A 21,717-nucleotide genomic window follows, 5' to 3' on the forward strand; every position below is an offset into this window, starting at 1 on the left:
GATTTGGGACAATGACTTTTAAGCTTGCTCTTGTTTACTCGGCCGCCTCGCAGACGCGTCATACTTCGGCAACTCCCTCTGAAGAATCCATTTCTGAGCCCGCAATATTGCAACCACAGGCATGATGGGATAGTAAATCGACTCTTTCTTGTTTAACAAGGCCTCAGGACTGCTCTTATCCATCGTCCGTCACATCTTCGCCTCCTCGATCACCTTTGCCTTTCGTCCACGCTTCTCCCACTCCGCCCGTGCCACCTTACGAAGCTCAGTCTTCAACGGCTTCAGAGACGCATTGCGCTCGAGGGGATGGGTTTGAATCACGATAAGCACGGGCACGGCGAAGCGAGGGAGTCTGCATGGTAGTGTCAGCGTCAAGATTCCTTCGAGTACTGCATTCTCTGCGGCCTCCGAACGCGAAAACACACACCTGCTCCTCGCTAGCTTGATCAACCCTTCCTCAGTGACCCGTTGCCGGTGACCCTCCTTCACCGCTACTACCGCAGCGGGCAGTTCGCCCAATCTCTCATCCGGCACCGCGACCGCGGCAGCCTCAAGCACGCCCTCGTCCGCGTGCAGCGCATTCTCGACGGTCGAGGAGTCGATGTTCTCACCACCGCGGATGATGATGTCCTTTACTACATGGTGGATTTGCTGAGCTAGTTGACGGGGACATGATAGACGTGGAGAGACGTACGTCGATCGCGGATGTACAAGAACCCCTCAGAGTCCATGACTCCAAGGTCGCCCGTGCGCATGTAGCCGTCCTTCGTGATAGCCTGAGAAGCGCATTGTCAGACACCCGTCCTTCTCACCTATGCCTACATCAGGGGGCAGAACATACCTTCGCCGTTGCCGCCTCGTCCTTCCAGTAGCCCTGAGGATCAAAAACGAGGCGTTAGCTTTCGGTGGACAACGAAAGGACAACAAAACCAATAAACACTTACCCTCATCACATTCACCCCTCGTATCCACACCTCACCAAGCTGGCCAGGCTTGCAGACCTTCAGCGACTCCGCATCGACGATGAGGAGGTCGTTTATGGGAGAGGCGAGCCCGCTAGAAGGAAATGTAGTATCAGCACTTGCATTTCCATCGCACAATTCGCCATCCATGTGTATGGCGCAGAAAACGAGAGAAAGGACAACACCCACCAAGCACTCGGTCTTGCGAGGTATTCCTGCCCGACTACAGCTTTTTCAGCCCCGAGAATATTCACCAAGGCAGCACGACCACGCACCAACCCCCACCGCCACCGAGTTCGTCTCCGTCATGCCGTATCCGGAGCCGCTGTACTAGCCATGTCAGTCTACCGAATTACGAGACCACTCCCCTTCCTCCCGATGATGTTCTCTAAACAGAACAGGAGAAACTGTTATTCGAACAGAACAGGAAGAACACTCACATCGACACCTGCCCGAAGCTCCTCCTCGCCCTCTCGATGAGCGCCCTCGGCGACGCCGCGCCGCCGACCGAGGTGCCCAGGAGCGGATACCCGGCGAGCGGCCCGCCGTTCTCGGCCATGGTGACGACGTCGGAGACGAGGGAGGGGACGCTGGGTAGGTGAGGGGGATAGGTAAGCAAGGGATCGATGGGTAAGCGCGGGATCGATAGGTTGGCCGTTAGGATGACTGAGAAATTGAAGAGGTGAAAGCTCGATACGCACCCACCGACGGTAGTGACCTTCTCTTGGAGGATGAGGCTGCAGGCTGTTATATTGAGATGAAAGAAAGAAAACGATGAACACACCGAGCGCCCTCTTCCGGCTGAGGAAGCAGTTAGTGTGGACAGCGTCACAAGAAGGGAGATACGCACATTCCACTTCTTCATCAACACCAGCTTGCCGCCGAGGCAAGTTACGACGAGCTAGATACAGGGTTGTGAGCCATGTTTGACCTCCGATGGCTCGGATGACCTACCATGATGCTATGCAAGCCCGTTACCTATGCAGTATTCCATCAGCTATATCATGTACATACATGAGGAGACGGTTGAGAGACACCCACATGAAAGAACGGAATCCCAACTAACGATACGCCGCGCGGCTCGGGCGGGTCGATGTTCCTAGATACGGCGTCGATGAGACCGTTGCGGAGGGCGTCTTTGACGCTGCCGGCGAGGACCTGGGTGATCCGGTTATTAGCAGGATTCGGGACAAAGACAAGTCGCAGGGAAAGGGACAGATAGAAGCGGGCCACCGGGAAAGGGCGTACATTGATGATGTTGGAAAGGCCAGCGCGCTGAGTGCTGAGGACGCCCTCTGGAGCGCGAATGTCAGGACAGGTCGGGCTTGTACGCTAAGGGAAGAGCGTACTAGGAAGGCCGGTCTGCAAAGACAAGCTCGTCAGCAACACAGCTTCCTCTCGACAGCAGACCTTCAAGCGCACCGTCCCAGAAGTAAACATCACCGTCGCGTTATCCTCCGGCAAGATCCCAGGATCAGTCTGCAAAACACTGCGTTCATCCTGCTTATACTCCGTCAGCGCATCTACGAGCCGTTTCATGCCCTTAGGCTGCCTATCGCCTCCGCGGAACACCAAGAGCTCAACGCAGCCCGCGTCCTTCTTGATTTGGTCGACCAAAGGCTCGAGACTCTGCGCGCGCTCGTCGTCGAGTAGGATGACCTTGCAGTCGGTGTTGCATAGGCAGTGTTTGACGACGTCGGCGGGGAGCCATCTGAGGATCGCGCGTACGGTCAGTCTCAGAAGTGCATTGTCAACCGTAGGAGAGGATGGACACGCACGCATTCGGGCCCACAGCGACCGCACCCAAAAGCTGGACGGCCCAGAAAGCGAAGATGAACTCCGGATAATTGCGGCTAACGATGCCGACACGGTCTCCTGGCAAGAATCGCATTTAGCACCTCACTTAGTCTCGTGAACGCGCCTCGAGGCCTCATTAGCAGACTCGAGGAAGCGAAGTATCCTTGACTTCAGGGGGACAGCATAGTCTCGGTCGAGTTTACCAGCCTCCCCCTCGATGCCTAGCGCTGCAAATCGATCCAACTCACCCTTCTTCACACCATACGCCTTGCTCAGCAAGCCCGCAATTTGCAGGACCTCCTTATGCGCGTCCCCATACGTCCATCGCTCGCCCTTGAACACAAGATACTCATGCTGCGCGTGCCTCTGCGCGCACTCGAGCCAGAACGCGCGGAAAGTCGGCCAGAGGTGGGTGTACACGCGTTGAACGCGCCCGTCGATGACACGCTGGTGCATCTCAGCGAACGAGTTGGGCGCACTAAGGATGCGGTCGCCTGGGGATGGGGTGGTGAGTGAGAGGGGGCGAGGGACGGGGGATAAGGAGAGAGGGGGATGTGGGGTGTGAATAAGAATGAGAGACTATACGTACACTCCGCAATCGTTCTCGCAGGTGTCCACGCCATCTTTCAGTCCAAGGTCTTCTACGGCTGCTCACGGAGACGGTGGAAGGGGAGATGGTGGAAGAAGGAGGACAAGGGTCGCCAGAACTGATACATGCCGCAGATAAATACGGTCGCGTGAGGCGAGGGCGGCAATTACATAGCCGGGGGGCGTTGATGGTGGGAGTCAAGTGAGGGTCGTTCGCGAAGTCCGGTGATCACGGTCGGCTCGTGGCAAGCATCTCCTTCAGTATCTGCCAAGATGGGTAGGCACTGCAAGCGTCCGAGTCGTAGTCCTCGGTAGTATATCGGCTAGTACACCCGCCTGTCATTTGAATGACAAAATACTTACTCGCGCGGGAGAGCGGGGTTCGACTCCCCGCCGAGGAGCTTTCTTTTGCACCTCAATTTTCATCGCCAATTCCTTGGGCTTTTGAGTACTTTCGAGCGCAACCAACCTCACGTATCATAGTCATCGTTATCTTCCGTATATATGTTACAAGATTAGTGATTCCTAGCCTACGAGGCTTCCTCAGTAGCAAAAAGTGAGTTCAGAATAGCAGCCAGGCGTATACCAGCCTGCGCCATGAGCTTCTCGACGATACGACGCTCCGCGATAACACCAGTGTACTCCGGGGTATCGAGCTCGAGGTAGGGGCTCCTCGGCCGCGCCTCGCCACCGATGAAGTGTCCCTCCTCATCCATCATCGCGTACTCCTCCTCCGGCGTGTCGGCGTGGCCCATGTCCGCGGTGTCCCAAGCGCCCATGAGCCTGGACGAGAGATGAGAGTACGGTGGCTCGTCGAGGGCCTTCGGCCATACGATCTCGCAGTTGAGCGCATGAATGGGCTTGGCCCAGTGGTGCGGGCAGAGCACGTCGTCGTCAACATCTTGCGAGATTCCAGTAGTGACCGCGGAGAGGACTTGTTGCCAAATGTCAGGGGTGGAAGATTCCGCAGAGGCGGGCGTGACAGCAGGACACGCCAGCCAGTCCGCAGCCTCGTCCTTCCATTCGCCCATGAGGCCCTCCCAGATGACACGGCGAACGTAGGGGTCGTAGATCGTGTCACGAAGGTTGTACTCAATGGCAGGGTCGGGGAGAGGCTTGGTATAGTTGTAGGGGATGGTGCGGAGGGCTTTGGCGATGAGTAGTCCATCCCAGACGGAGTGGAGGTCTGGGGATCTGGTTAGTGGTGTCTACACAAACGGAGGTATGACGCACTAGAAACCCTCCCGTCGAAGGTGACCTTGTCCGAGTTGCCTCCACGATCGCGACCAGTGAGATGCAATGGCATGTGCATGTCGCCGACAAAGTGGACGAGGAACTTGAGCGCTTCGTTCGCAGTGGCGTCGTCCGCCTCTCCCGCCACCCAGTCCTCAAGCAGACTCGTCGTGTTGCGGATGCCCGCGAGCACATTGCCGCCGACCCTCCCTGCCCAGCCCCGGTCACCCGGGAACAGACAGGTCTCCGACGGGTAGTCGTCAAGCGCGCCGACATAGTGCAGTGGCGCGGACCAGCGCATGCGGTACTTGAACCTGTCCGCCCACGTCGCGATCGGCGCGAGGTGACACGGCGGCTCGTCGGGGTTGGGGGACGTGTAGTTCAGGATCTCGCAGATGGCCGGCAGTGCGGAGGGGTGGAGATACGCCTGCGCGATGGTGGCGACGATCTCGTGGCCTGTGCATTATTGAGTTCAACTTGGGAACAATAGCATGCTATTTGGGATACTACGCACCTGCAGCGCCCCAAGCAGCGACGAGCGGCGCGCTGCTCGCCGCCGCAACAGCCAAGAGGCATGTGGATATGTGAGTGCGCATGATGGCAGGAAGCAAGAGGGATGAGAGCCTCAGCGCCTGAGGTACTATACTTGCGGCGGGGCGGCGGACGGAGACAAAAGCGGCGCCGGCAATGCCGGTGGCGTCGCATCACGCGTGACATCACAGCGCTTGTCGACAAAGTCACAAACACTGAAAGCACCTTCACCCAGACAGCCATCACGCTGGCAGTATCTCCTCATCTAGGATCTGAGCGTAAAAGTGGTGGGTAACATGCTATGTGCTCACACTGTTGCTCATACTAGGTCCAGCGTTGGGCCGGCCAGCATTACAAAACAACATCATTTGCGCGCTTATCCTGAAGCTCCCCCCCTTGTTGTTCATTCCCCATCTGTAATCGCTCCGAGCTCAGCTGTGTTTTACGTTTAGGCACGCTAACCGATTGGCCTTTTCTCATGCATGTCGTACTTCAAACTCCCGAGCTCCTCAACGCAATTTTTGACTATGTACCTCGTCACAGCCTACCTAGTCTGATCAGGACTTGCAAGACCTTCTTCGAGCCCGCAGCTCGCAGGATCTGGAAGAAAAGCAACACCCTCATCCATCTGGCGAGATGCCTTCCCGAGTCCTGTCTGGATTGCGGAGACTACAAACCCGGGGATGAAATGCTCAATGTGGAGATAGTACGTACAGTATACAGCAAACGATTTCAGTTCCGAGATCCTCACATATTTCAGAAATTCACTCGCCCCATCACTGCCGCCGATGCTCAGCGAGTGAGGATATACGCGGAGTTCGTCGTTTACTTCGATTTCTTCGACACCATCATAGGACTCAGCCCGGCGAATATCGCACAGCTTGCAGCTGCAGTAGGCGGGGACGTTCTCCTGCCCAATCTCCGTCACCTCGTCTACAGCGGACCCAGCCCTCTTTCCGCAGTCTTGCCTTTGTTGTTCTCGTCGGTTATCTGCGAGGTAACAATGACACTTGGGGAGCAGGTTCCAAATATCGCAGACGCTGCTGCCGCCGAGATTTCCGCCATGAACCACCTCAAGGCCCGCGGTCCCGCCAGCATCACAACTTTGTATCTCGAAGCCGGTGAGGGCTACCCTCTCGCCAGGCTCCTCGCCGGCTGGGATAGTCTACAAGATCTGGATGTCAGCGGCGACATCGATGACGCCGTACTATTCGCTGTCGCGAAGTTACCTGCTCTTCATACACTCGGGCTGCGCTGTCGTCGTCCCCTTCCAGTAAGCGTACCAACGCACTGGCGCGCACAAGAGACCATGCGCTCGCTCTCCCTCTTTGGCGTGCAAATCGCTTCTGCAGTGGACTACGTCGGCTGCTTTCGGTCGTCTCCCCTGGAGAAGATCGCCATCTCCTATATTCCATACGGCTCGCAGAATGCGCTCAGCGACATATGCCATGCCATCAGCCAGTCCGGCTGGTTGCAGTCTTTGCAATGCATCCACCTCTCTACTGATCTCTATACCGAGTCCGACCCCCCGGCCCCTGAGAACGGTCCAGCTTACGAAATGCGCGACATCGAGCCCCTGCTCGCATTTCACGGCTTAACCGCGCTCTCGATTCGCCCAATTCGCGTGCTGGCTTTGCGCGACGAGGACGTCCTGAGCATCGCCCAGGCGTGCCCAAACCTCGAGTCCCTCTTCCTCGGCTGCACCAAATGGCACGCGCCGACGCTGACCGCGCTCAGCCTCGTCCACCTCGCCCGCTACACACCCCGCCTGCGCGACCTCAACCTCACCTTCGACGCGACGGACGTGAAGGGCATGGAACCCCCGCCGCCGCAGCTCATGCTCCTGACAATGTACGTGATCGCCTCGCCGATAGAGTCCGAGTACGCCGTCGCGTCCTTCCTTTCGCGGCTCTTCCCTGGCCTAGAGTCGATTCGGGTGTACAGGCCGCCGCAGCGAGAGCAGAACCAGGGTGAGGTACAGCGTCGGAAGTTGTGGAAAAGAGTGGAGGAAGCGCTGTCGTATTTTGCGGAGGCGAGAAGGACTGGATTCTACGGCGGTGGTGCGAAAGTATAGGGTGAGTTGTTGTGCCCAGGACATTATGATCAATGAAGCTTACGACCCACCCAGCCAATACGAGCGCGAGTTCATCAAGGAGATTGACTGTATTTGTGCATAAATAGCAGGAAGATTACTAGTAGCATAATCGTAACTAGAACGTCGATGTCTGTAATACGAGCAAAGCGCTCATGGAAATATGCGGAGCAGAATGCAGATGCTATAGACAATAGTACAAATGCGTGATAAAAGGGGAACCCATTGTGTAGCTCTAGTGTATGCAGCCTCCGGCCAAATGTCACACGTCGAGCATCGCGGCTACCCAATGCCCGACTACTCTTCCTCCAAACACCCGACGGCTACGACGACCAGGGATTCGAACTGAACGGATCCGTGCGTTTCCTCCCCGTACCCAGATCTGGCGGGACGCGCCACGGGTCTGCGAGTGCGGGTGCAGAAAACTCGGAGGTCGTTGTAATCGTCCCATCCGCCGCCCCGAAGGTAATCCCACCATCCGCACTTCCAAAGGTCAGGCCCGGCGCCCCGCCGCCGAATCCTAACCCCGCACCGCCACCAAAGGACGGTCGAGGGTCGGCGAAGGGGTTGCCAGCGAGGGACTGTTGTGATGACGCAAAGGGGTTGCCCGCCAAGGACGTCTGCGAGGCGCCGAAAGTGGAATAGGGAGAGCCAAGCACGGATCGGTTGGTATCGAATGTCGACCCCCAGCCGGACAAACTTGCCGTCGAGGGCGAGGTGAATGCAGCGCGCGGAGTGGGTTCGTTGCGTTCTGACAAGTCGGAGACGGCATCGTCTGACTCGTGCTCGTCTGCTTCATGCAGCGACATGGACCGCAGACCGGCAGCGAGGTTCCCCTCTGGATCTGGTGTTCGCGCATGTCGCACCTCACCTCCAGGCGGTGGCGATAGCGGTGGCGGGTGCATCGAGGGCATGGACACGGTACGATTCGCAGCGCGAGGGATCATGGGCGCCGCAGGAGGGGTACTGGGTGTCTTCGTATCCTCTTCGTCAGCCTGTCCAATCATCTCCTTCATCGCGGCAAAGTCGAAGCCTGCATGCTTGGGTGGTAGCTTCGATGGAGTCGACGGTCCCGACCCCTGCGAGTCCATGCTCGCACGTTCGGGCGTCTCCGGCTTCGGTGTACTTGGTGACGACGTCGGAGCGCCCTCCCTTGGCGGCAGCTCGTCATCTTCCACCGAAGTCCTCGTCGACTGACTCGTTCTCGGCTTCGCGAACGGCGACGATGTTCCCGGTGGCCGCGAGACACGCTTCTGCTCCGTCTCCTTCTTCGTGAACCACCCACGCTTTCGCTTCGGCTCGCCCTCGCGCTCAACAATGCGGTCTTCCTCGAAGTCGGGTTCTTCCGGCTCGTCGAAGTAATCCGCGAAGACAGGGAAGCCGAGCTGGTCCAGGATAAGGGGCATGAAGGTGCGGTAGCTCATGTGGCCGGCGATCTTGTCCGTCACATCGACATTCTCCAGGCCGGGTACGTTCTGAACGGGTCGCAGGCCAGCGACGGTGCCTACACCACCACTAGTCGCGCGGAAGAGGTAGTTGAGGACCCAGTCGTTGCGCGCGTATGCGTTGACGTAGCGTCCGGAGACAACGGAACGAGTCGCAATCCACGTCTGCTGTGACGCGGAAAGCGTGCCGCCGAGGATGAAGACGTCCTGCACAACACCATACGCCTTCTGCCTTGCTAGCTCGACCAACGCGTAGAAGATCACGCGTGCACCGAGAGAGAAACCGATGAGGGTGATAGGGCGTACGCCGAGATGTCGTTGGATGAGCAGGTCGGCAAGAATGCCTCCAGCGGCCTTCGCGCGGTCGAGCGCATTATTCCACGGGTTGTCAATGAGGTAGCCAAGCTTCGTGAGGACTACAAGATGTGTCAGCCAGGGCTGCAGGGTGAAGGTGGTGATACGCACTAATGGGCCATTGCAAAGCACTCATAAGGGCGGTCATGACGGTAGCCTGAAGGACCGTCTGCCCGATCTGAGTCAGGACTTCTCCTGTGAGGATCTTGAGAGCGCTACCAGTTTCCTGGATCATCTCTGGTTCCCATAGAACACTGAAGACATCGCCAACTATAGGATCGAGTACGCTGAAGGGTAATCGCGGATCGTCGTTGGGACCGTTGAGGAAACTGCGTATAGTCAGAAAAGGGGCCTCACCGAGAGTAGATTGCACACATACCCCGGAACAGTCAGGATGGCACTGACGCGCTTATTGTTGTGCAAGGGCAAGATGTTGAAGGTCCGTACTTGCTGCGTTCGCCGTGCCATGCCCTTGACAGCGATTCCTCCACCCGTAAGAGCGCCACCAGTTGTGATGATAGCAGCACCGCCGGTACCGGCAAGAAAACCAGTAGTGCCGCCGATTCCGACAGTGGTAAGGGCAGCACCGATACCTGCACCGATGACAGGCGCGAGCAAACCGGCGGAGAGACCGATGACAAGACCGCCGCCTGAACCGCATCAGTCCCTGCCTGAATGCCGTTCAGCGGCAACTTACCCAGCGTCGCAAGACCCATCATGACGAAGCGCTTCTTCCTTGCCGCCTTCCTGCGTCCCTCTACCACCTCTTCATTCTCCATCTTGTTCACGTCTTCTTGAATCTCGAGAGCCTCGGTCACGCGACTCTCGAACTTCACGACGTCGATCCATCCGAGGCCGAGCTTGAGCGCTACCCGCTCGAGAAGGACTCGCGATCGTGCGTCGTAGACGCTGTCGGCGATGAGAATAAGGAAGAGATCACAGAGGATGGTCCATCGTATGTCGAGGGTCACGTCCTTGTCGGTGGTGGATAGTTTGGTAGAAACGCCAGGGATAGCGGAGGTGGCAGTTGGATCAAGAACTCGCGCGGTGGTCTGGAAGCCTGTCTGGGCGGCGGAGGGAGATGTGGCAGGATGTGGATCGTCCTTTGCTGGAGGTGGAACAGGTGTGCCGACGTCCTCTTCGGGCAGATCATCGAGCTCCTCTTCTTTCCGCTGTGCTTCCCTCCGCGCCTCCTCGGGGTCGTACTCGGGATTTGCGATGGTGTGGGTAGTCATCAACGATGGAACAAGATCCTCGGCGCGCACGCCGTGTTCAGCGAGGCTCTCAATCATTTTCTGCTCTTCGCATCAGTTCAATAAGCGCCCTCGCGGCCGTGGCCTGCGTGTCACTCACCCGGCGTCTCGACCTCCATATGATAGTACAGCCGCCCCATAATCTTGAGCCCCCACAACTCCATGTCCGCGAGCGCGCCCTTGAGCTCCTTCCGTCCGGGCACGCGGAGCGCGTGCGCCATCTCGCGGGCTGTGAGCGCACAGAGACCAACGTAGGCAATGCGCTGGGCCTCCGTGAGCAGGTTCTTCGTCGCCTGCATCTGGCTGAGCGGCGTCATCGCCTTGTCCTCGTCGAAGAGGTACTTGGTGCGCAGGGTGACCTCGTCCGCCTCGTCCTCCTCCTGCATCCGAAGGCGCGTATACTCCTTCTCATTCTGCTCCGCCTTGCTGCGCCACTCGTTCCCCGCGTAGTCGACGTCGATGAGCTGGCCCGTAGCGTTGGCGGTCGTCGCTGCCTTCGCTGACGCGACGTAGTGGTACTTCTTCTGGTCTTCCTCGTCTAGGCCGCTCGCGTCCTTGTCCTCGCGGACAATGGGCATCTCCTGCCAGCCATCGTCATCGTCGTTGAAAATGTCGGAGATGGGCTCAATGCGGGCCACTGGCATGGCTCAAGTCAAGATCATGCTTGCCGCCGTCCCCGCCGTCGGCGGCGAAACGCAAATCCAATCGGCGCGGCCACATGGCAAAATGAGATTCGTGTTCGAATCCCGCGGTGCACTCCTTCAGGCCTCAGGAGTTGCTCGAATGCGCTCCTGAGCTCATGAAACCTGATATTCCCGCATGAGGAGGGGAGATTCTTGTCAGAGGCAGCCGAGCTGCGATAATCCCAAAGCTGAGGATAAATGATTTGAGCTTAGCGATGCAACGTCGACCCGCTTAGGACAAAGTTCACTAGCGCACTGGCAACAGCTGATCGTCTCGTTTGCGTACTCTCGTAGCTGCTTGTACACAATTGCAAGACATGCTCATTGTGAGTGAAATGCAAAGTAACGGTGTCAGATATTTTCCCTAGTACAAACATGCAGTCAATTCTCTTGCTATTTATTGTACAGATCCATTTGATGCACTTAGATGAAGCCGCGCTCGTACTGGTTGGCTGGCTTGACGGGGAGGCCATGCGGGACGAGCTCCTTGCCGGCGGTGATAGCCCAGTGCGGGTGGCGAAGGAGCTCGCGCGCAAGGAGTATCACATCCGCCTTCCCGTCTTGTAGGTACGACTCGGCGATCTTGGGGTCGTAAATGTTGCCGACAGTAGCCACGACGAGACCGGGGTTGGCCTTTTTAATGATTTCGGCGTAGGGGACCTGGCCACCGAGGTGAGAAGATGATCCTAATCCTCAGAAAGAGAGCAAAAACCCACCTGATACCCATGCACAACAGGCGGAATGACCTGCTTCGAATAATTCCCTCCAGACGAACAGTCCACCAGATCCACGCCCAGCTTCATCAACTCCCCTGCGTAAATTGCAGTCTGCTCCGGGCCCCACTGCAGCCACATCCCAGCCTCGTCCTTCTCCGGCCCCGCCGCCCAATCCGTCGCCGTCACCCTCACGAAGAGCGGCTTGTCCGCCCACGCCTCGCGGCACGCTTTGGCGACGCGCAGCGGGTAGCGCAGGCGGTTCTCGAGGGGCTGCCCGCCCCACTGGTCGGTGCGCACGTTCGCGAGGGGCGAGCAGAAGGTGGAGAGCAGGTAGCCGTGCGCGGCGTGGATCTCGATGAAGTCGTAGCCGACCTGCTGGGCGCGGGCGATGGCGGCGACGAAGGCGTCCTCGACGCGCTGCATCTCCTGCTCGGTGATCTCCTTGGGGTGCGGGTACCCGTCAGCGTAGGGGATAGCGGAGGGCGCGACGACTGGGTCGGGCGAGTCAGTGCGCTGACGAAAGCGACGTGCAAGATGTAGACGAACCATCGTCGGGCCATCCGTTCTCATTTGCGCCAGCTGCCATCGGCGTGCCTTTTCCCGCGCGCCTGGCAATCCAGGGCGCGAGAGTAGACGCCTTGCGGCCCGCGTGTCCCAGCTGAATACCAATCTTCGCACCCTGCGAATGAGCAAAATCGACAATCCTCTTCAGCGGCGCGATTTGCGAGTCCGTCCAGAGGCCCTGAGTATATCGTCAACGCAAGTAGCATATCTATCAGAGCCCATACGTACCGCATCTTCGGGCGAGATACGCCCTTCAGGGACGACCGCAGTGGCCTCCATGATGATAGCGCCGACACCTCTGGTGGCAAAGCCCTGTTGAATACGGGTGAACAAGAGACAGGCGACGCTCATGGCTCAAAAACCCACTCCGACATGAACGAAATGCCAGTCGGTCGCATGCCCGTTGTCCGAGCTATACTGGCACATCGGCGAGACAAAGATACGGTTGTTGAATGTGACGCCTTTCAGCGTGAGCGGCTCGAACAATTTCGGGCAAGGCGAGCCGTCCTGCGAGATAGATATGGTCAGTCAACACGGTCCCCGCCGCCGCCCATCTCATGTACAAGCCCACCTGCGCATTGAACGTCCCAATAGCCGGAACATTGAGCGGGAAGTACTCGTACGAGTCTGGCACAGCGGTGTTGACGCGGTTGTTAGACATCTTTCGAAGGGCGAGGGAGTCGTTCGTCTGGCCTTTCCCTGTCGATGAGATAGCCCTTTATAATGGAAGGTAGTTAGCCTTGGCGTGCTGCGCGTAACCCGGTGCCACTTGCGAATGGTGAGAGATTGTGCTTGGGCGCGCGAGGATACGAGAGCGCTCGGGTTTCGGTGCAGGTGGAAGTGGGAGGACGGTCTCGAGACGGGTGTTGAACCGTCCTTTTGTGGCGGCTCGGAGTATGCCGTGGGATCGTGACGCGACAGCGATTGGTAGCATCGACTCAGCGTCGACTGTGAGGTGACGTGAGTTGGCAGCGGGTATTGCAGATGGCGATACGGCTGAGATGCTTTATGCAGTATATTGTGGTCGTGGCCATAAAGTCCCATTACTAACCTTGATGTGCGGGGTTATGATTGAATTGTACGACGACCTTGCGACTGTTGAGGTTCTCGAAATCGAGCAGCGGGAAAGGGCAGGTAACGAGCTCAAAATGAGATCAGCAAGTATTACGCCCATTCATTATTAGAGATGAAGCAGCGAGGCGATCCGGAGGTAACAGCGGCAAGCGGTTCTTCAATTTGTCTACTACGGACAGGGTATAATAATTGGAAGCCCGCTGCGAGCATGGGGGTATCGTAAAAGCCTAAAAAAGGTTAGGAAGGTCCTACAACAACGTCAGCATCATGCCGTAGGATGAGGATGGCGTCGCAATCTCAGGGACTTGAATGGTTCCCGAAGGAGTCGATCCATAGCACGAAGGCGTTAAAAGTGTGCAGATTGTTCTCGTCACCGATTGAAAGCGGGACGTCATACTCACCATGAGGGCGCACTGTCTCAGAGCACGTACGAGACGCGCAGTAATCAGAGAAGACGACGAGGGGATCGAACAAGGCCGTTTGCCGTCGAAGGGGTCCTTTATAGCACCCCTTTCGGTATTTCCCGAATCGCACGTGGTTCTTCGGATCGAAGTCGCCCTTCATGTTCGCTCACTTGCCCTGGTCGACTGCACTGCATGGCATCTTAAATAAAAGAGCACGGTATGTCCTCTTCTTCATAGTCTCATCCATCGCCCCAGAATCTGGCTCGACCCGTTGCTTCAGTTTGACCTTTCTTGCCGAACTTCACCCGAGTTCACTGCGTATGAACGCACACGATGTGCGCATGTTATAGGGCTCCGCAGACGAAGAAGTTCAACTCGCGTGCGTGGAATTGCTCTGGATCCTCTACGTGACGTTCGCGTGGCAGAACTTTCTCTGCATGAAGTCAGCGGGTGGTTGTCGAGAGAACTGCATCTTCAAAGGGTCTAGGGCTTGGCCATAAGTGGACTGTGCGCACTGAACGTGTCCAACAAAGCATTCCAGAACCTTTTGGGAGGGCTCGCTGCAACCGCACGAGAGAAGCTTACAAGCTACTTACCTCCTTCGACTACCTTTCTCTCGATAGCGATCTCTCCTATCAGTCCATCTCCCCCTGTCCTTGCCGCAGACCCGATTACTGCAGCTCTGCAGCATCGTTGACGCGAGCACGGCGCGTCCGGCATTCTTTCTCAACTTCCTTCGAACTTTCACAAGGGTTTTCGTCCAGGGATAGCAACGGCTGCTTCTTGATTGGCTGGACCCGGCCAGCCGCACGGCTGTCAGCCTGGACTCGCGACTGTCGGCAGTGAAAAAGCTATCCCGGGTCGACGCTCGGCAGTATAAAAAACAGAGGCAGCGATGGAGTCGTTCTCGCTGCTCGTCGTGACCCTCTGACTCGCTGTCTGTGTCCATTAGGCCGGCCCGTGCGCCACCAAAGATTGGCTCCGCCCGGCCCGCTCTTCCGGAATCAGATTATTGGAGTTCCCCACGGGGCGTGTCGTGTTCCCCCGCGCCGTCATGACTACACTCGTCCGCGCCGCCGCCTCTGTCAGACGTGCGCCTCCTCCCCTCCGCGTCCTCTATGCATCGACATTGTCTCCAAACACTGCTCGACATGAGCCGGTCTCCCAGTACTCCTCGCGGACGATTCGTAAGGAGAACGCGGCGCAGGTAGCATCCGCAGCACATGAATCTGAGCCCAAGGCGCGTTCGAAGGGGAGGCGATCGCTGCTGACAGGTGCGTTGTCTATATCTCTCTTACATCCAAGGCACGTCTAACACGTCTGGCAGCTTCCCTCGCCGCTCTGATCCCACTTGTACTATACAGTGCATGGCATGTTTCCTCCATAAGCACCGCCCGTGACGCATTCCACGCCCTCTCCGACGCAGAGGAAGAGTTCTCCAGACACTCCAGCCGTCACACCATCGACGCGCAAATTGAACACGTGCGGCGTTGCCTCTGCGCCTGCTTCGGTGAGAGCACAGCAGCCGGCGCCTTCGACGCCCCCGCGAACATGCTGCGCCACCTCCTAAACGAGCCCGCCGCGCGCTCGCCCGAGCTCGACGCCGCCGCTGCCCTCGTGCCCGCCCTCTGCGCGGAGATCACCACGCAGGTGCGCGCCGCCGCAGCCCGCTCGGCCGTGGAACGGCGCACGGCGATGCGCGAGCTCGAGCGCAGCCTGCAGGAGCGCGTGATCGAGCTCAAGACGCGGTGCGCGGCCGCGATTCAGAGCTGGGAGGAGAACCTGTACGAGGAGGGCCGCTGAGCGGCAGGAACTCAGGAAGGACGCCCCTTCTATCCTTCGGTGCGTGACCGAAGCGGACATTGCACGCGAATTGTACCTCTATACCCCCCATTTGTATACTATAGCTGTGGCAAGACATGCACATTCACTAGCAGGCGAGGTCGAGGCGAGGTTCATGGCCGTGAGGGGAAGCTTCTCTTCTGAGTGTGGCGAAGGTTTGAGGGTAGGTGTTGCATCGACGCAGACCAGCGGCTGGCGATCGAGCAGTTCGACCGCCTGCGTTTGCCCCTGTGCAAGTGGATAGGTACGCGGGATGCACTAAAGGGGAGAATCCACCGCAACGGCATCAGTGTAGTCCCGCGCACGTCTTCGTACCCACCAGTGGGCGACGGCGGCGCCGTATAGGACGCAGTCCATATGCCCGTGTGAGTGCTATAAGGACTCGGACCGAGTTCCCTGCCCAGGCTATCCTGTAGTGAATAGACGCACGCACCTCTTACACGATAATCCATCCGGCATGGCTTCATACTTCCAAACATGAATGCCTTGTAGACGGACAGCAGGACTGTTAGAGCTCTTCCGAGAGCAGAAGAGCAGAGACGAGAGCATGCGGTAGCGGAAAGTGGCGCAGGAAGTCTTTCGTACAGGCCTTTGCCGGGCCCTTGAGGAGCGATACCAGCCTCCACGATCGATAGCCAAGCTCCGTGAAGCGCACGCTTGAAGAGTCTGATTCTTGCATTCAACCGTGGATGATAGTAATACAACCCATACCCGGTGGCATACGCCCTGGCTGGAGCTCCCGTTTATAGCTTCTCTGTTATCCCTACGCCTCGCCGTCCACCTATCGGCCCATCCAACCCTATAGGCAATGTCAGTAAGAGTGGCGCCCGGCAAGTAGATAGAGTGAGGACGTACGCCATCAACGAGCAGCAATTCGCCGCTGACATACGTGCTAGCGTCGCTGGCAAGGAAGACCGCCGGCCCGGCGAAGTCCTTCGGTTCTCCCCACCGGCCAGCAGGTATGCGCTCGGATATCTGGCGCAGGCGCTCCGGGTTGTTTAGCAGCTTTTCATTCCTGGACGGATGGTCAGCAATGTGCACCCTTGTACGTGCGAAGAAGCCGATGGCGATCGAATTAGAGGGAGGGAAGGGGTGGGATATGAACGAGGGGCGAAGAAGGCAGTTAACTTACATGTCCGTGGCAATGTAGCCCGGGCAGATGCCGTTTACCTGTAACAAGCGCGTTAAGCGCGCTGTGGTATGCGGAACAAGCGGACCGAGGGCGCACCTGCACGTTATGAGAGGCCCACTCGTTGGAGAGCGCCTTGGTAAGGGTGCCCAACCCGCCCTTCGCAGAGGCGTACGCCGGGACGGTGATTCCACCCTGGAAGGTTACGAGCGAGCAAACGTTGATAATCTTCCCGCGGCGCCGCGGCACCATGTGCCGCCCCGCCTGCTGCGCGAGCAGCCAGACCGATTTGAGGTTGACGTTGATGACCTGCGCGCGGCGTCAGCAACGCGTATACGGCGCCTCCTAGCAAGCCTCGCGCACGTCATCCCAGTCCTGCTCGCTAAAGTCAACCGCTGGCGCGCGCCGCTGGATGCCCGCGCAGTTGATGAGGATGTCGATCGTGCCGCCCATCGCGGCGAGCGCCTTCTCGAAGAGGCCCTTGACGGCCGGGAGATCGGCGAGGTCGCAGTGGACGATCTCGACGCGACGGCCTAGTGCGCGAATCGCGTCCGCAGTGGACATGTTGGGCTGCGTGCCCGGCGGCGGCTCGCGCATAACGAGGCAGATGTCCGCACCGGCCTCCGCCAGCGCGATGGCCATACCGGCACCGATGCCTATGAGGAAATGGCGGCGTCAGTCGCGGTATGATCGTGGCAGGTATAACCGCACCTCGTGTCCCGCCTGTGATGAGTGCGTTCTTACCCGCGAGCGAAAAGAGCTCGGGCGCCTTGAGTGCGGGAGTTGGGTCCATGGCGATCTCGAGGCGATATGAAGACACGTCTTCGTGTGTCGTCCGCTCGACCGCGACGAGCTCCCCCAATTTAAGGAGGACCCGCGGGGGCACCGATTACCCTGTTCCGGTACTCGAACCGAGGGTCCGAGTCCAGGAGGTCCATCGCACGGAAATTGGGGGAGAAGGTGGGACGAAGTTTGGACCCATGATCGGATTTCCGTACCGGTGGACCGAGATAGGAGATCGCGGTGATGAAAGCGGGGCGGGAGGCGGAAGAAATATGCGCAATGGGGAGTCTGCCGCCAACGCGCGGGGCTCATATACCCCTGTTCCTGTAAGTAGAACGCGAACTGGGACGCTCTTACCACATCTCGCGCCTGCTTCGCACTTCACGCGCACAGAGAGGCTGCCCGAGGGACCACCAGTATGTAAGAATGCTCACCACGACCTCCCGATGGGGCGCGCCAACGCGGCATGGACACAGTGTGAAAGCGTTCTGTTGTCTCGGATGTCGGACCGAGACCGGAGTAGGATATAGCCCTCTTCCTCAAGACGGAGGGGCACCCTGGGATATAAGGCGAGCACTCCTTGCGCGGATATCACCAGACTACCCACCCACATTACCCTATCACCATGTCGCCCTCCACGCAGCCTGCACAGGTCGCCGCCGTTCTATACGGCGGCAAGGACCTTCGCATCGAGGAGCGCGAAGCGCTACCTCCGAAAGAGGGTCAAGTCCAGGTTGCCGTGAAAGCAACTGGACTCTGTGGGAGCGACTGTGAGTCGCCAGTTCAAGCTGGAGGTTGTAGACACTGACCTGATCATTTCCGCAGTACATTACTATACCCACGGACGCAACGGAGACTTCAAGCTTCAAGCCCCCATGGTCCTTGGCCACGAAGCCGCAGGCATCATCACCGCCGTCGGCCCAGGCGTCACAGGCCTCTCACCTGGCCAGCGCGTCGCCATCGAGTGCGGCATCATGTGCAAGACGTGCCGATACTGCAAGGCCGGGCGCTATAACCTCTGCAAGGGGATGCGCTTCTGCAGCAGCGCGAAGACCTTCCCGCACCTCGACGGCACGCTCCAGACGTACCTCAACCACGATGCCGACCTGATGTTCCCGTGAGTCGTCCACCTGCCCACCGACGAGGGGCGGACCGCTGATACGCCAGCGCGCAGGCTCCCGGATGACTGCTCGTATGAAATGGCCGCGCTCGCGGAGCCGCTATCCGTGCTCATCCACGCGTCGCGACGCGCACAGTTCGCGTCCGGGCAGACCGTGCTCGTGTTTGGCGTCGGCGCCATCGGCCTGCTCGCCGCCGCCCTCGCGTCCGCGCAGGGCGCGTCGAAGGTCGTGGCCATCGACATCAACGAGACGCGCCTCGCGTTCGCGAAGGAGCATGGCTTCGTGTCCGAGACGTTCTGTTTGCCGAAGGGCGATCGCAATCTGTCGCCGGAGGAGCAGCTGAAGGCGGCAAAAGATACCATTCTCCCCGCGGTGGCGCGCTTCGGCGAGCCGGATGGGTTCGACGTGGTTTACGAATGCACGGGAGCCGCGCCGTGTATCCAGATGTCGATCCACGTGAGTTCGTTCATTTGATTGGTGGCATCGTCCGTGCTAACGAGCTGCATAACATAGGCGGCGATCACAGGAGGGCGCGTGATGCTGGTAGGTATGGGCACGGGTGCGTTGATGCTCCCCGTCGCAGCAGCAGCGACGCGCGAGGTGGATGTACTGGGTTCATTCCGGTACGCGAACACGTACCCGGAGGCGCTTGCGCTGCTGGGGTCAGGGAAACTGGACAAGATCGAGAAACTGGTCACTCACCGCATACCGTTGAAGGAGGCTGTGAGCGCCTTCGAATTGCTTGCGAAGGGTCAGGATGAACGGGGAAACATGGCGCTAAAGGCCGTCATTACGGGTCCGTGAGGTGTTGAAGCTCAAACTAAGATTATTCGCTGTATTATTACGATCGTGATGGGGCTATATGAAGCCATAGAGATGAGGACTCGAACGAAGGAACGCGGTGAGAGATAGAAGGCTGACCGCAGGGCGCCGAGGTGAATGCAGAAGCCAAGCCTGAAATTTGCAAAATTCGCGGACGACGGTTCGACGGGCCGCCCGCACCGTCGTCCGGTCCTCGTCCCAAACGGTCAACAAGCGATTGCTTCTGCCATCGACCGGGATACTCTGCTATCTGGATCTCTGCTATCTTGCCATACCCTTTCTTCCATCTCTCTACAACCGGAAGCATGACCCGGATTGACCCTTGGATCGTGAGCACTGGAAGATCGGCTAGCGCCCTGGGCTGTTCTGCGATTGAACACCGCGAGCTCGTCTGCGTATACTCAGCCTCATGCAGAAAGTCCTCGCTCAGCGTACCCTATTTGCTGATGACTGAATGGTCCGACTGAGCGCCTCGTCTTACAGCTGAGTCAACCATCCTGCTGCGCCGAGAGCGCGCGCGTGCATATGCCTTTTCCACACAGTTTTCAGAGGAGAACCCTTGGCGGAAGGTGCTCTAGAGAGCCGACGGTAATCTGTGTTCAAGGCGGGTGGGTATATACATAGGTATGCTGCGCATACTGCCTTCATCGTCCATCGCTCAGTAGATTCCAGCGACGAGACGGCGTGCTAGACTTCTATCGCCCCACCTCCACTGAAGGCGAACTGCTCCAGGAGGTCTGATCTTATGAGCGCGCTATACGCTCATCTAGACTCCGCGATGCGCGAGTTCGTCGACCGCGGCACAAACCTCCCCGTCCGCGATCGCGAATGCGCTCTTGGTCAGCTCGGTCAGCTGCAGAGGCTCGCCAATTATGACTTGGCGAGGGCGAGATGTGGCGAGAGGACCGGTTGTTGCAGCGCAGATTTGCAGAGTGCTGGTGGAGGACGTGGAGAGGCTAGAAGATCTGGTGGGATTCCAGAGGAATGACGAGTAGTAAGGCCGATGGGCGCAAGCGACATCTTATGCTGGCCTTATAAACATTGCCCGTTTACAGCCTAAGGAAGGGGGCTGGTTCTTGCTTGCATCATGAGGGCTGGCGTATCGCGCGCCTAATTGTCTCGCATGTTTGTACGAATCACTCAGTTATTTCTGATAGTTCTGTTTTCGCGTGATATGGTCGACCGAAGTCGCACGCGGGTTCACGTGGTCGACCTTTGAACCTGCGCTCATCCTCACCCACGGTCGGCCTGAGTCATAGTCGACATACGCATGCTTCCCCGACCCCTTCGTTTGTACAGGCCGGCTCTGCCTTGTCACGCGCGCGACGTGCGCGCATGGCCGTCGAGGAATCCTCGATCGATTAAAGACTGCCCTGTTGTTCGCAATAAATTCAGCGCACCCCTGGATAGCGCGGCTCTCTTGCACAGCAACAGGACCCGCTGGCAGAAGTTATTCTATCGAAGCAATGGCCAGCCGCGCTCATTGCGCACAGGCCTATGTCTGGGTACGTTCATCTAATTCGCAAGCACACAATTGTTGATTTACCATGAGACTGCTCATTCTAGTGACCTCCCTTGCCTTCGGGACATACTTTTTCTCTCAGACGGCGGGCGGCCTGGAATTTCAGACATACATGAATGATCGCCTGACCGCCTACATCCGTACCGCCTTGCTCAGCCGGCGCGCGGCGGAGATCAACCCGAAGGACAGTCGAGCCCTGATCGCGCATCTGCAGGCCGTGCTTGCATTCTATTGTCCCGCTCTTGATCGCACTTATATGACAGCCATATACAAGTCAACCGGTCATACACAACTCCTGCAGGAGCATTTCGACGTCCTGAAGGAGCTGGTTACACACCCAGACCCCGATACACGCGATTCCCTCTATCGCATTCTGTGTGGTTCCCTCACCACAGTCATCAAGCGCAACTTCGATCAAGAGGGGAGGCCTGTAACATCCAAGTCCGTGATAAAGGATGTGATATCGGGACCGGAAATGGTAGTGAGAAGCTTCGTCCTGGTGGCGGCCATGGCGAAACTTCATGCAGGACGGTTGCAGAAGGCAGGGTGAGTAGTGATACCAAGGCTGCCCAGATTTTTCACCAATGCTCAGCAACTTCTAGGAGCGTCAACGATAATCATCAGCCTGAGAGTTAAGGGAAGCACTGACTAACTGTTATCCTGTAACGTGGGACGCATATGTCGCATTATTTACATGTTTCCGTCGCTGGGTAGATGAGAGATAAAAGTGCTGCTCTCAGGCGCTCAATCTGATTGGCAGGGTCGTCTTTACGTGGCGTATGCCGAGTCGTCGAAAAGTTCA

At 58.1% G+C, this 21,717-nt stretch overlaps 10 protein-coding genes and 1 non-coding gene across 11 annotated transcripts; 5 read left to right on the plus strand and 6 right to left on the minus strand.

Annotated features, from left to right (window-relative positions):
• Positions 1–59: 59 nt before the first annotated feature.
• Positions 60–3,554, minus strand: SCHCODRAFT_02644309 (acetyl-CoA synthetase-like protein). The gene is made up of 19 exons (XM_003026316.2): positions 3,349–3,554; positions 3,008–3,253; positions 2,741–2,837; positions 2,385–2,673; positions 2,312–2,324; positions 2,211–2,257; positions 2,004–2,120; positions 1,917–1,940; positions 1,813–1,863; positions 1,747–1,763; positions 1,664–1,699; positions 1,403–1,552; positions 1,238–1,287; positions 1,152–1,185; positions 945–1,056; positions 842–874; positions 695–776; positions 428–635; positions 60–352 (listed from the first exon to the last, which is right to left on the minus strand). The coding sequence occupies exons 1-19, from the start codon at positions 3,380–3,382 to the stop codon at positions 190–192; spliced, it is 1,803 nt and encodes a 600-aa protein (XP_003026362.1). The 5' UTR covers positions 3,383–3,554; the 3' UTR covers positions 60–189.
• A 98-nt stretch (positions 3,555–3,652) lies between these two features.
• On the plus strand, positions 3,653–3,748 carry SCHCODRAFT_t260. Its single transcript has one exon. It is a non-coding gene; the product is annotated as a tRNA-Asp (tRNA).
• Positions 3,749–3,817: 69 nt separating this feature from the next.
• Positions 3,818–5,198, minus strand: SCHCODRAFT_02644315 (phospholipase C/P1 nuclease). Its single transcript, XM_003026315.2, has 3 exons — positions 5,095–5,198; positions 4,581–5,036; positions 3,818–4,533 (listed from the first exon to the last, which is right to left on the minus strand). Exons 1-3 carry the CDS (start codon positions 5,174–5,176, stop codon positions 3,878–3,880), a joined length of 1,194 nt encoding a protein of 397 aa, XP_003026361.1. The 5' UTR covers positions 5,177–5,198; the 3' UTR covers positions 3,818–3,877.
• Positions 5,199–5,370: 172 nt separating this feature from the next.
• SCHCODRAFT_02753584 (uncharacterized protein) lies at positions 5,371–7,185 on the plus strand (the record flags this gene model as incomplete). Its single annotated transcript, XM_003026406.3, has 3 exons — positions 5,371–5,398; positions 5,446–5,817; positions 5,872–7,185. The coding sequence occupies exons 2-3, from the start codon at positions 5,590–5,592 to the stop codon at positions 7,183–7,185; spliced, it is 1,542 nt and encodes a 513-aa protein (XP_003026452.1). The 5' UTR covers positions 5,371–5,398; positions 5,446–5,589.
• SCHCODRAFT_01137458 (DUF726-domain-containing protein) lies at positions 7,045–10,925 on the minus strand. The gene is made up of 6 exons (XM_003026314.2): positions 10,356–10,925; positions 9,700–10,302; positions 9,382–9,652; positions 9,114–9,331; positions 7,240–9,064; positions 7,045–7,186 (listed from the first exon to the last, which is right to left on the minus strand). The coding sequence occupies exons 1-5, from the start codon at positions 10,897–10,899 to the stop codon at positions 7,527–7,529; spliced, it is 3,174 nt and encodes a 1,057-aa protein (XP_003026360.2). The 5' UTR covers positions 10,900–10,925; the 3' UTR covers positions 7,045–7,186; positions 7,240–7,526.
• Positions 10,926–11,234: 309 nt separating this feature from the next.
• On the minus strand, positions 11,235–13,039 carry SCHCODRAFT_02593711 (FMN-linked oxidoreductase). The gene is made up of 7 exons (XM_003026313.2): positions 12,992–13,039; positions 12,790–12,934; positions 12,585–12,725; positions 12,447–12,530; positions 12,201–12,396; positions 11,655–12,145; positions 11,235–11,598 (listed from the first exon to the last, which is right to left on the minus strand). Exons 2-7 carry the CDS (start codon positions 12,877–12,879, stop codon positions 11,362–11,364), a joined length of 1,239 nt encoding a protein of 412 aa, XP_003026359.1. The 5' UTR covers positions 12,880–12,934; positions 12,992–13,039; the 3' UTR covers positions 11,235–11,361.
• Positions 13,040–13,938: 899 nt separating this feature from the next.
• SCHCODRAFT_02124593 (uncharacterized protein) lies at positions 13,939–15,011 on the minus strand. Its single transcript, XM_050341867.1, has 2 exons — positions 14,293–15,011; positions 13,939–14,129 (listed from the first exon to the last, which is right to left on the minus strand). The coding sequence occupies exons 1-2, from the start codon at positions 14,643–14,645 to the stop codon at positions 13,973–13,975; spliced, it is 510 nt and encodes a 169-aa protein (XP_050197109.1). The 5' UTR covers positions 14,646–15,011; the 3' UTR covers positions 13,939–13,972.
• Positions 14,540–15,592, plus strand: SCHCODRAFT_02644327 (uncharacterized protein). Its single transcript, XM_003026405.2, has 2 exons — positions 14,540–14,970; positions 15,024–15,592. The coding sequence occupies exons 1-2, from the start codon at positions 14,751–14,753 to the stop codon at positions 15,497–15,499; spliced, it is 696 nt and encodes a 231-aa protein (XP_003026451.1). The 5' UTR covers positions 14,540–14,750; the 3' UTR covers positions 15,500–15,592.
• A 598-nt stretch (positions 15,593–16,190) lies between these two features.
• SCHCODRAFT_02644330 (NAD(P)-binding protein) lies at positions 16,191–17,642 on the minus strand. The gene is made up of 6 exons (XM_003026312.2): positions 17,379–17,642; positions 17,031–17,323; positions 16,767–16,976; positions 16,671–16,708; positions 16,394–16,553; positions 16,191–16,337 (listed from the first exon to the last, which is right to left on the minus strand). Exons 1-6 carry the CDS (start codon positions 17,458–17,460, stop codon positions 16,320–16,322), a joined length of 801 nt encoding a protein of 266 aa, XP_003026358.1. The 5' UTR covers positions 17,461–17,642; the 3' UTR covers positions 16,191–16,319.
• On the plus strand, positions 17,618–19,515 carry SCHCODRAFT_02644333 (GroES-like protein). Its single transcript, XM_003026404.2, has 4 exons — positions 17,618–18,220; positions 18,276–18,567; positions 18,625–19,027; positions 19,085–19,515. The coding sequence occupies exons 1-4, from the start codon at positions 18,076–18,078 to the stop codon at positions 19,373–19,375; spliced, it is 1,131 nt and encodes a 376-aa protein (XP_003026450.1). The 5' UTR covers positions 17,618–18,075; the 3' UTR covers positions 19,376–19,515.
• Positions 19,516–21,027: 1,512 nt separating this feature from the next.
• Positions 21,028–21,551, plus strand: SCHCODRAFT_02673511 (uncharacterized protein; the record flags this gene model as incomplete). Its single annotated transcript, XM_003026403.2, has 2 exons — positions 21,028–21,461; positions 21,518–21,551. The coding sequence occupies 2 exons, from the start codon at positions 21,028–21,030 to the stop codon at positions 21,549–21,551; spliced, it is 468 nt and encodes a 155-aa protein (XP_003026449.1).
• Between the last annotated feature and the right edge of the window lie 166 nt (positions 21,552–21,717).

The sequence above is a fragment of the Schizophyllum commune genome (genome assembly GCF_000143185.2).
Source record: "Schizophyllum commune H4-8 unplaced genomic scaffold SCHCOscaffold_16, whole genome shotgun sequence".
Classification (NCBI taxonomy): Eukaryota; Fungi; Basidiomycota; class Agaricomycetes; order Agaricales; family Schizophyllaceae; genus Schizophyllum; species Schizophyllum commune.

What these genes read in the sequence shown, in the direction of transcription:
- SCHCODRAFT_02644309 (XM_003026316.2), bottom strand. Translation starts at nt 3,382, where the DNA reads ATGGCGTGGACACCTGCGAGAACGATTGCGGAGT. An exon ending in AGCTTCGGGCAGGTGTCGAT is followed by an intron (nt 1,288 to 1,402) that starts GTGAGTGTTCTT and finishes TGGCTAGTACAG; the next exon opens with CGGCTCCGGATACGGCATGA. An exon ending in CTTGTACATCCGCGATCGAC is followed by an intron (nt 636 to 694) that starts GTACGTCTCTCC and finishes TCCACCATGTAG; the next exon opens with TAAAGGACATCATCATCCGC.
- SCHCODRAFT_02644315 (XM_003026315.2), bottom strand. Translation starts at nt 5,176, where the DNA reads ATGCGCACTCACATATCCACATGCCTCTTGGCTGTTGCGGCGGCGAGC. An exon ending in CGCTGCTTGGGGCGCTGCAG is followed by an intron (nt 5,037 to 5,094) that starts GTGCGTAGTATC and finishes AATAATGCACAG; the next exon opens with GCCACGAGATCGTCGCCACC. An exon ending in CTTCGACGGGAGGGTTTCTA is followed by an intron (nt 4,534 to 4,580) that starts GTGCGTCATACC and finishes CCAGATCCCCAG; the next exon opens with ACCTCCACTCCGTCTGGGAT.
- SCHCODRAFT_02644330 (XM_003026312.2), bottom strand. Translation starts at nt 17,460, where the DNA reads ATGGACCCAACTCCCGCACTCAAGGCGCCCGAGCTCTTTTCGCTCGCG. An exon ending in CATCACAGGCGGGACACGAG is followed by an intron (nt 17,324 to 17,378) that starts GTGCGGTTATAC and finishes ATTTCCTCATAG; the next exon opens with GCATCGGTGCCGGTATGGCC. An exon ending in GCGAGCAGGACTGGGATGAC is followed by an intron (nt 16,977 to 17,030) that starts GTGCGCGAGGCT and finishes CGCCGCGCGCAG; the next exon opens with GTCATCAACGTCAACCTCAA.
- SCHCODRAFT_02124593 (XM_050341867.1), bottom strand. Translation starts at nt 14,645, where the DNA reads ATGGACACAGACAGCGAGTCAGAGGGTCACGACGAGCAGCGAGAACGA. An exon ending in GAGAAAGGTAGTCGAAGGAG is followed by an intron (nt 14,130 to 14,292) that starts GTAAGTAGCTTG and finishes GACTTCATGCAG; the next exon opens with AGAAAGTTCTGCCACGCGAA.
- SCHCODRAFT_02593711 (XM_003026313.2), bottom strand. Translation starts at nt 12,879, where the DNA reads ATGTCTAACAACCGCGTCAACACCGCTGTGCCAGACTCGTACGAGTAC. An exon ending in GTATCTCGCCCGAAGATGCG is followed by an intron (nt 12,397 to 12,446) that starts GTACGTATGGGC and finishes CGATATACTCAG; the next exon opens with GGCCTCTGGACGGACTCGCA. An exon ending in CTGTTGTGCATGGGTATCAG is followed by an intron (nt 11,599 to 11,654) that starts GTGGGTTTTTGC and finishes CTCGGTGGCCAG; the next exon opens with GTCCCCTACGCCGAAATCAT.
- SCHCODRAFT_01137458 (XM_003026314.2), bottom strand. Translation starts at nt 10,899, where the DNA reads ATGCCAGTGGCCCGCATTGAGCCCATCTCCGACATTTTCAACGACGAT. An exon ending in GATGGGTCTTGCGACGCTGG is followed by an intron (nt 9,653 to 9,699) that starts GTAAGTTGCCGC and finishes GATGCGGTTCAG; the next exon opens with GCGGCGGTCTTGTCATCGGT. An exon ending in TGCTTTGCAATGGCCCATTA is followed by an intron (nt 9,065 to 9,113) that starts GTGCGTATCACC and finishes CACATCTTGTAG; the next exon opens with TCCTCACGAAGCTTGGCTAC.
- SCHCODRAFT_02644333 (XM_003026404.2), top strand. Translation starts at nt 18,076, where the DNA reads ATGTCGCCCTCCACGCAGCCTGCACAGGTCGCCGCCGTTCTATACGGC. An exon ending in GATGCCGACCTGATGTTCCC is followed by an intron (nt 18,568 to 18,624) that starts GTGAGTCGTCCA and finishes GCCAGCGCGCAG; the next exon opens with GCTCCCGGATGACTGCTCGT. An exon ending in GTATCCAGATGTCGATCCAC is followed by an intron (nt 19,028 to 19,084) that starts GTGAGTTCGTTC and finishes TGCATAACATAG; the next exon opens with GCGGCGATCACAGGAGGGCG.
- SCHCODRAFT_02644327 (XM_003026405.2), top strand. Translation starts at nt 14,751, where the DNA reads ATGACTACACTCGTCCGCGCCGCCGCCTCTGTCAGACGTGCGCCTCCT. An exon ending in GAGGCGATCGCTGCTGACAG is followed by an intron (nt 14,971 to 15,023) that starts GTGCGTTGTCTA and finishes CACGTCTGGCAG; the next exon opens with CTTCCCTCGCCGCTCTGATC.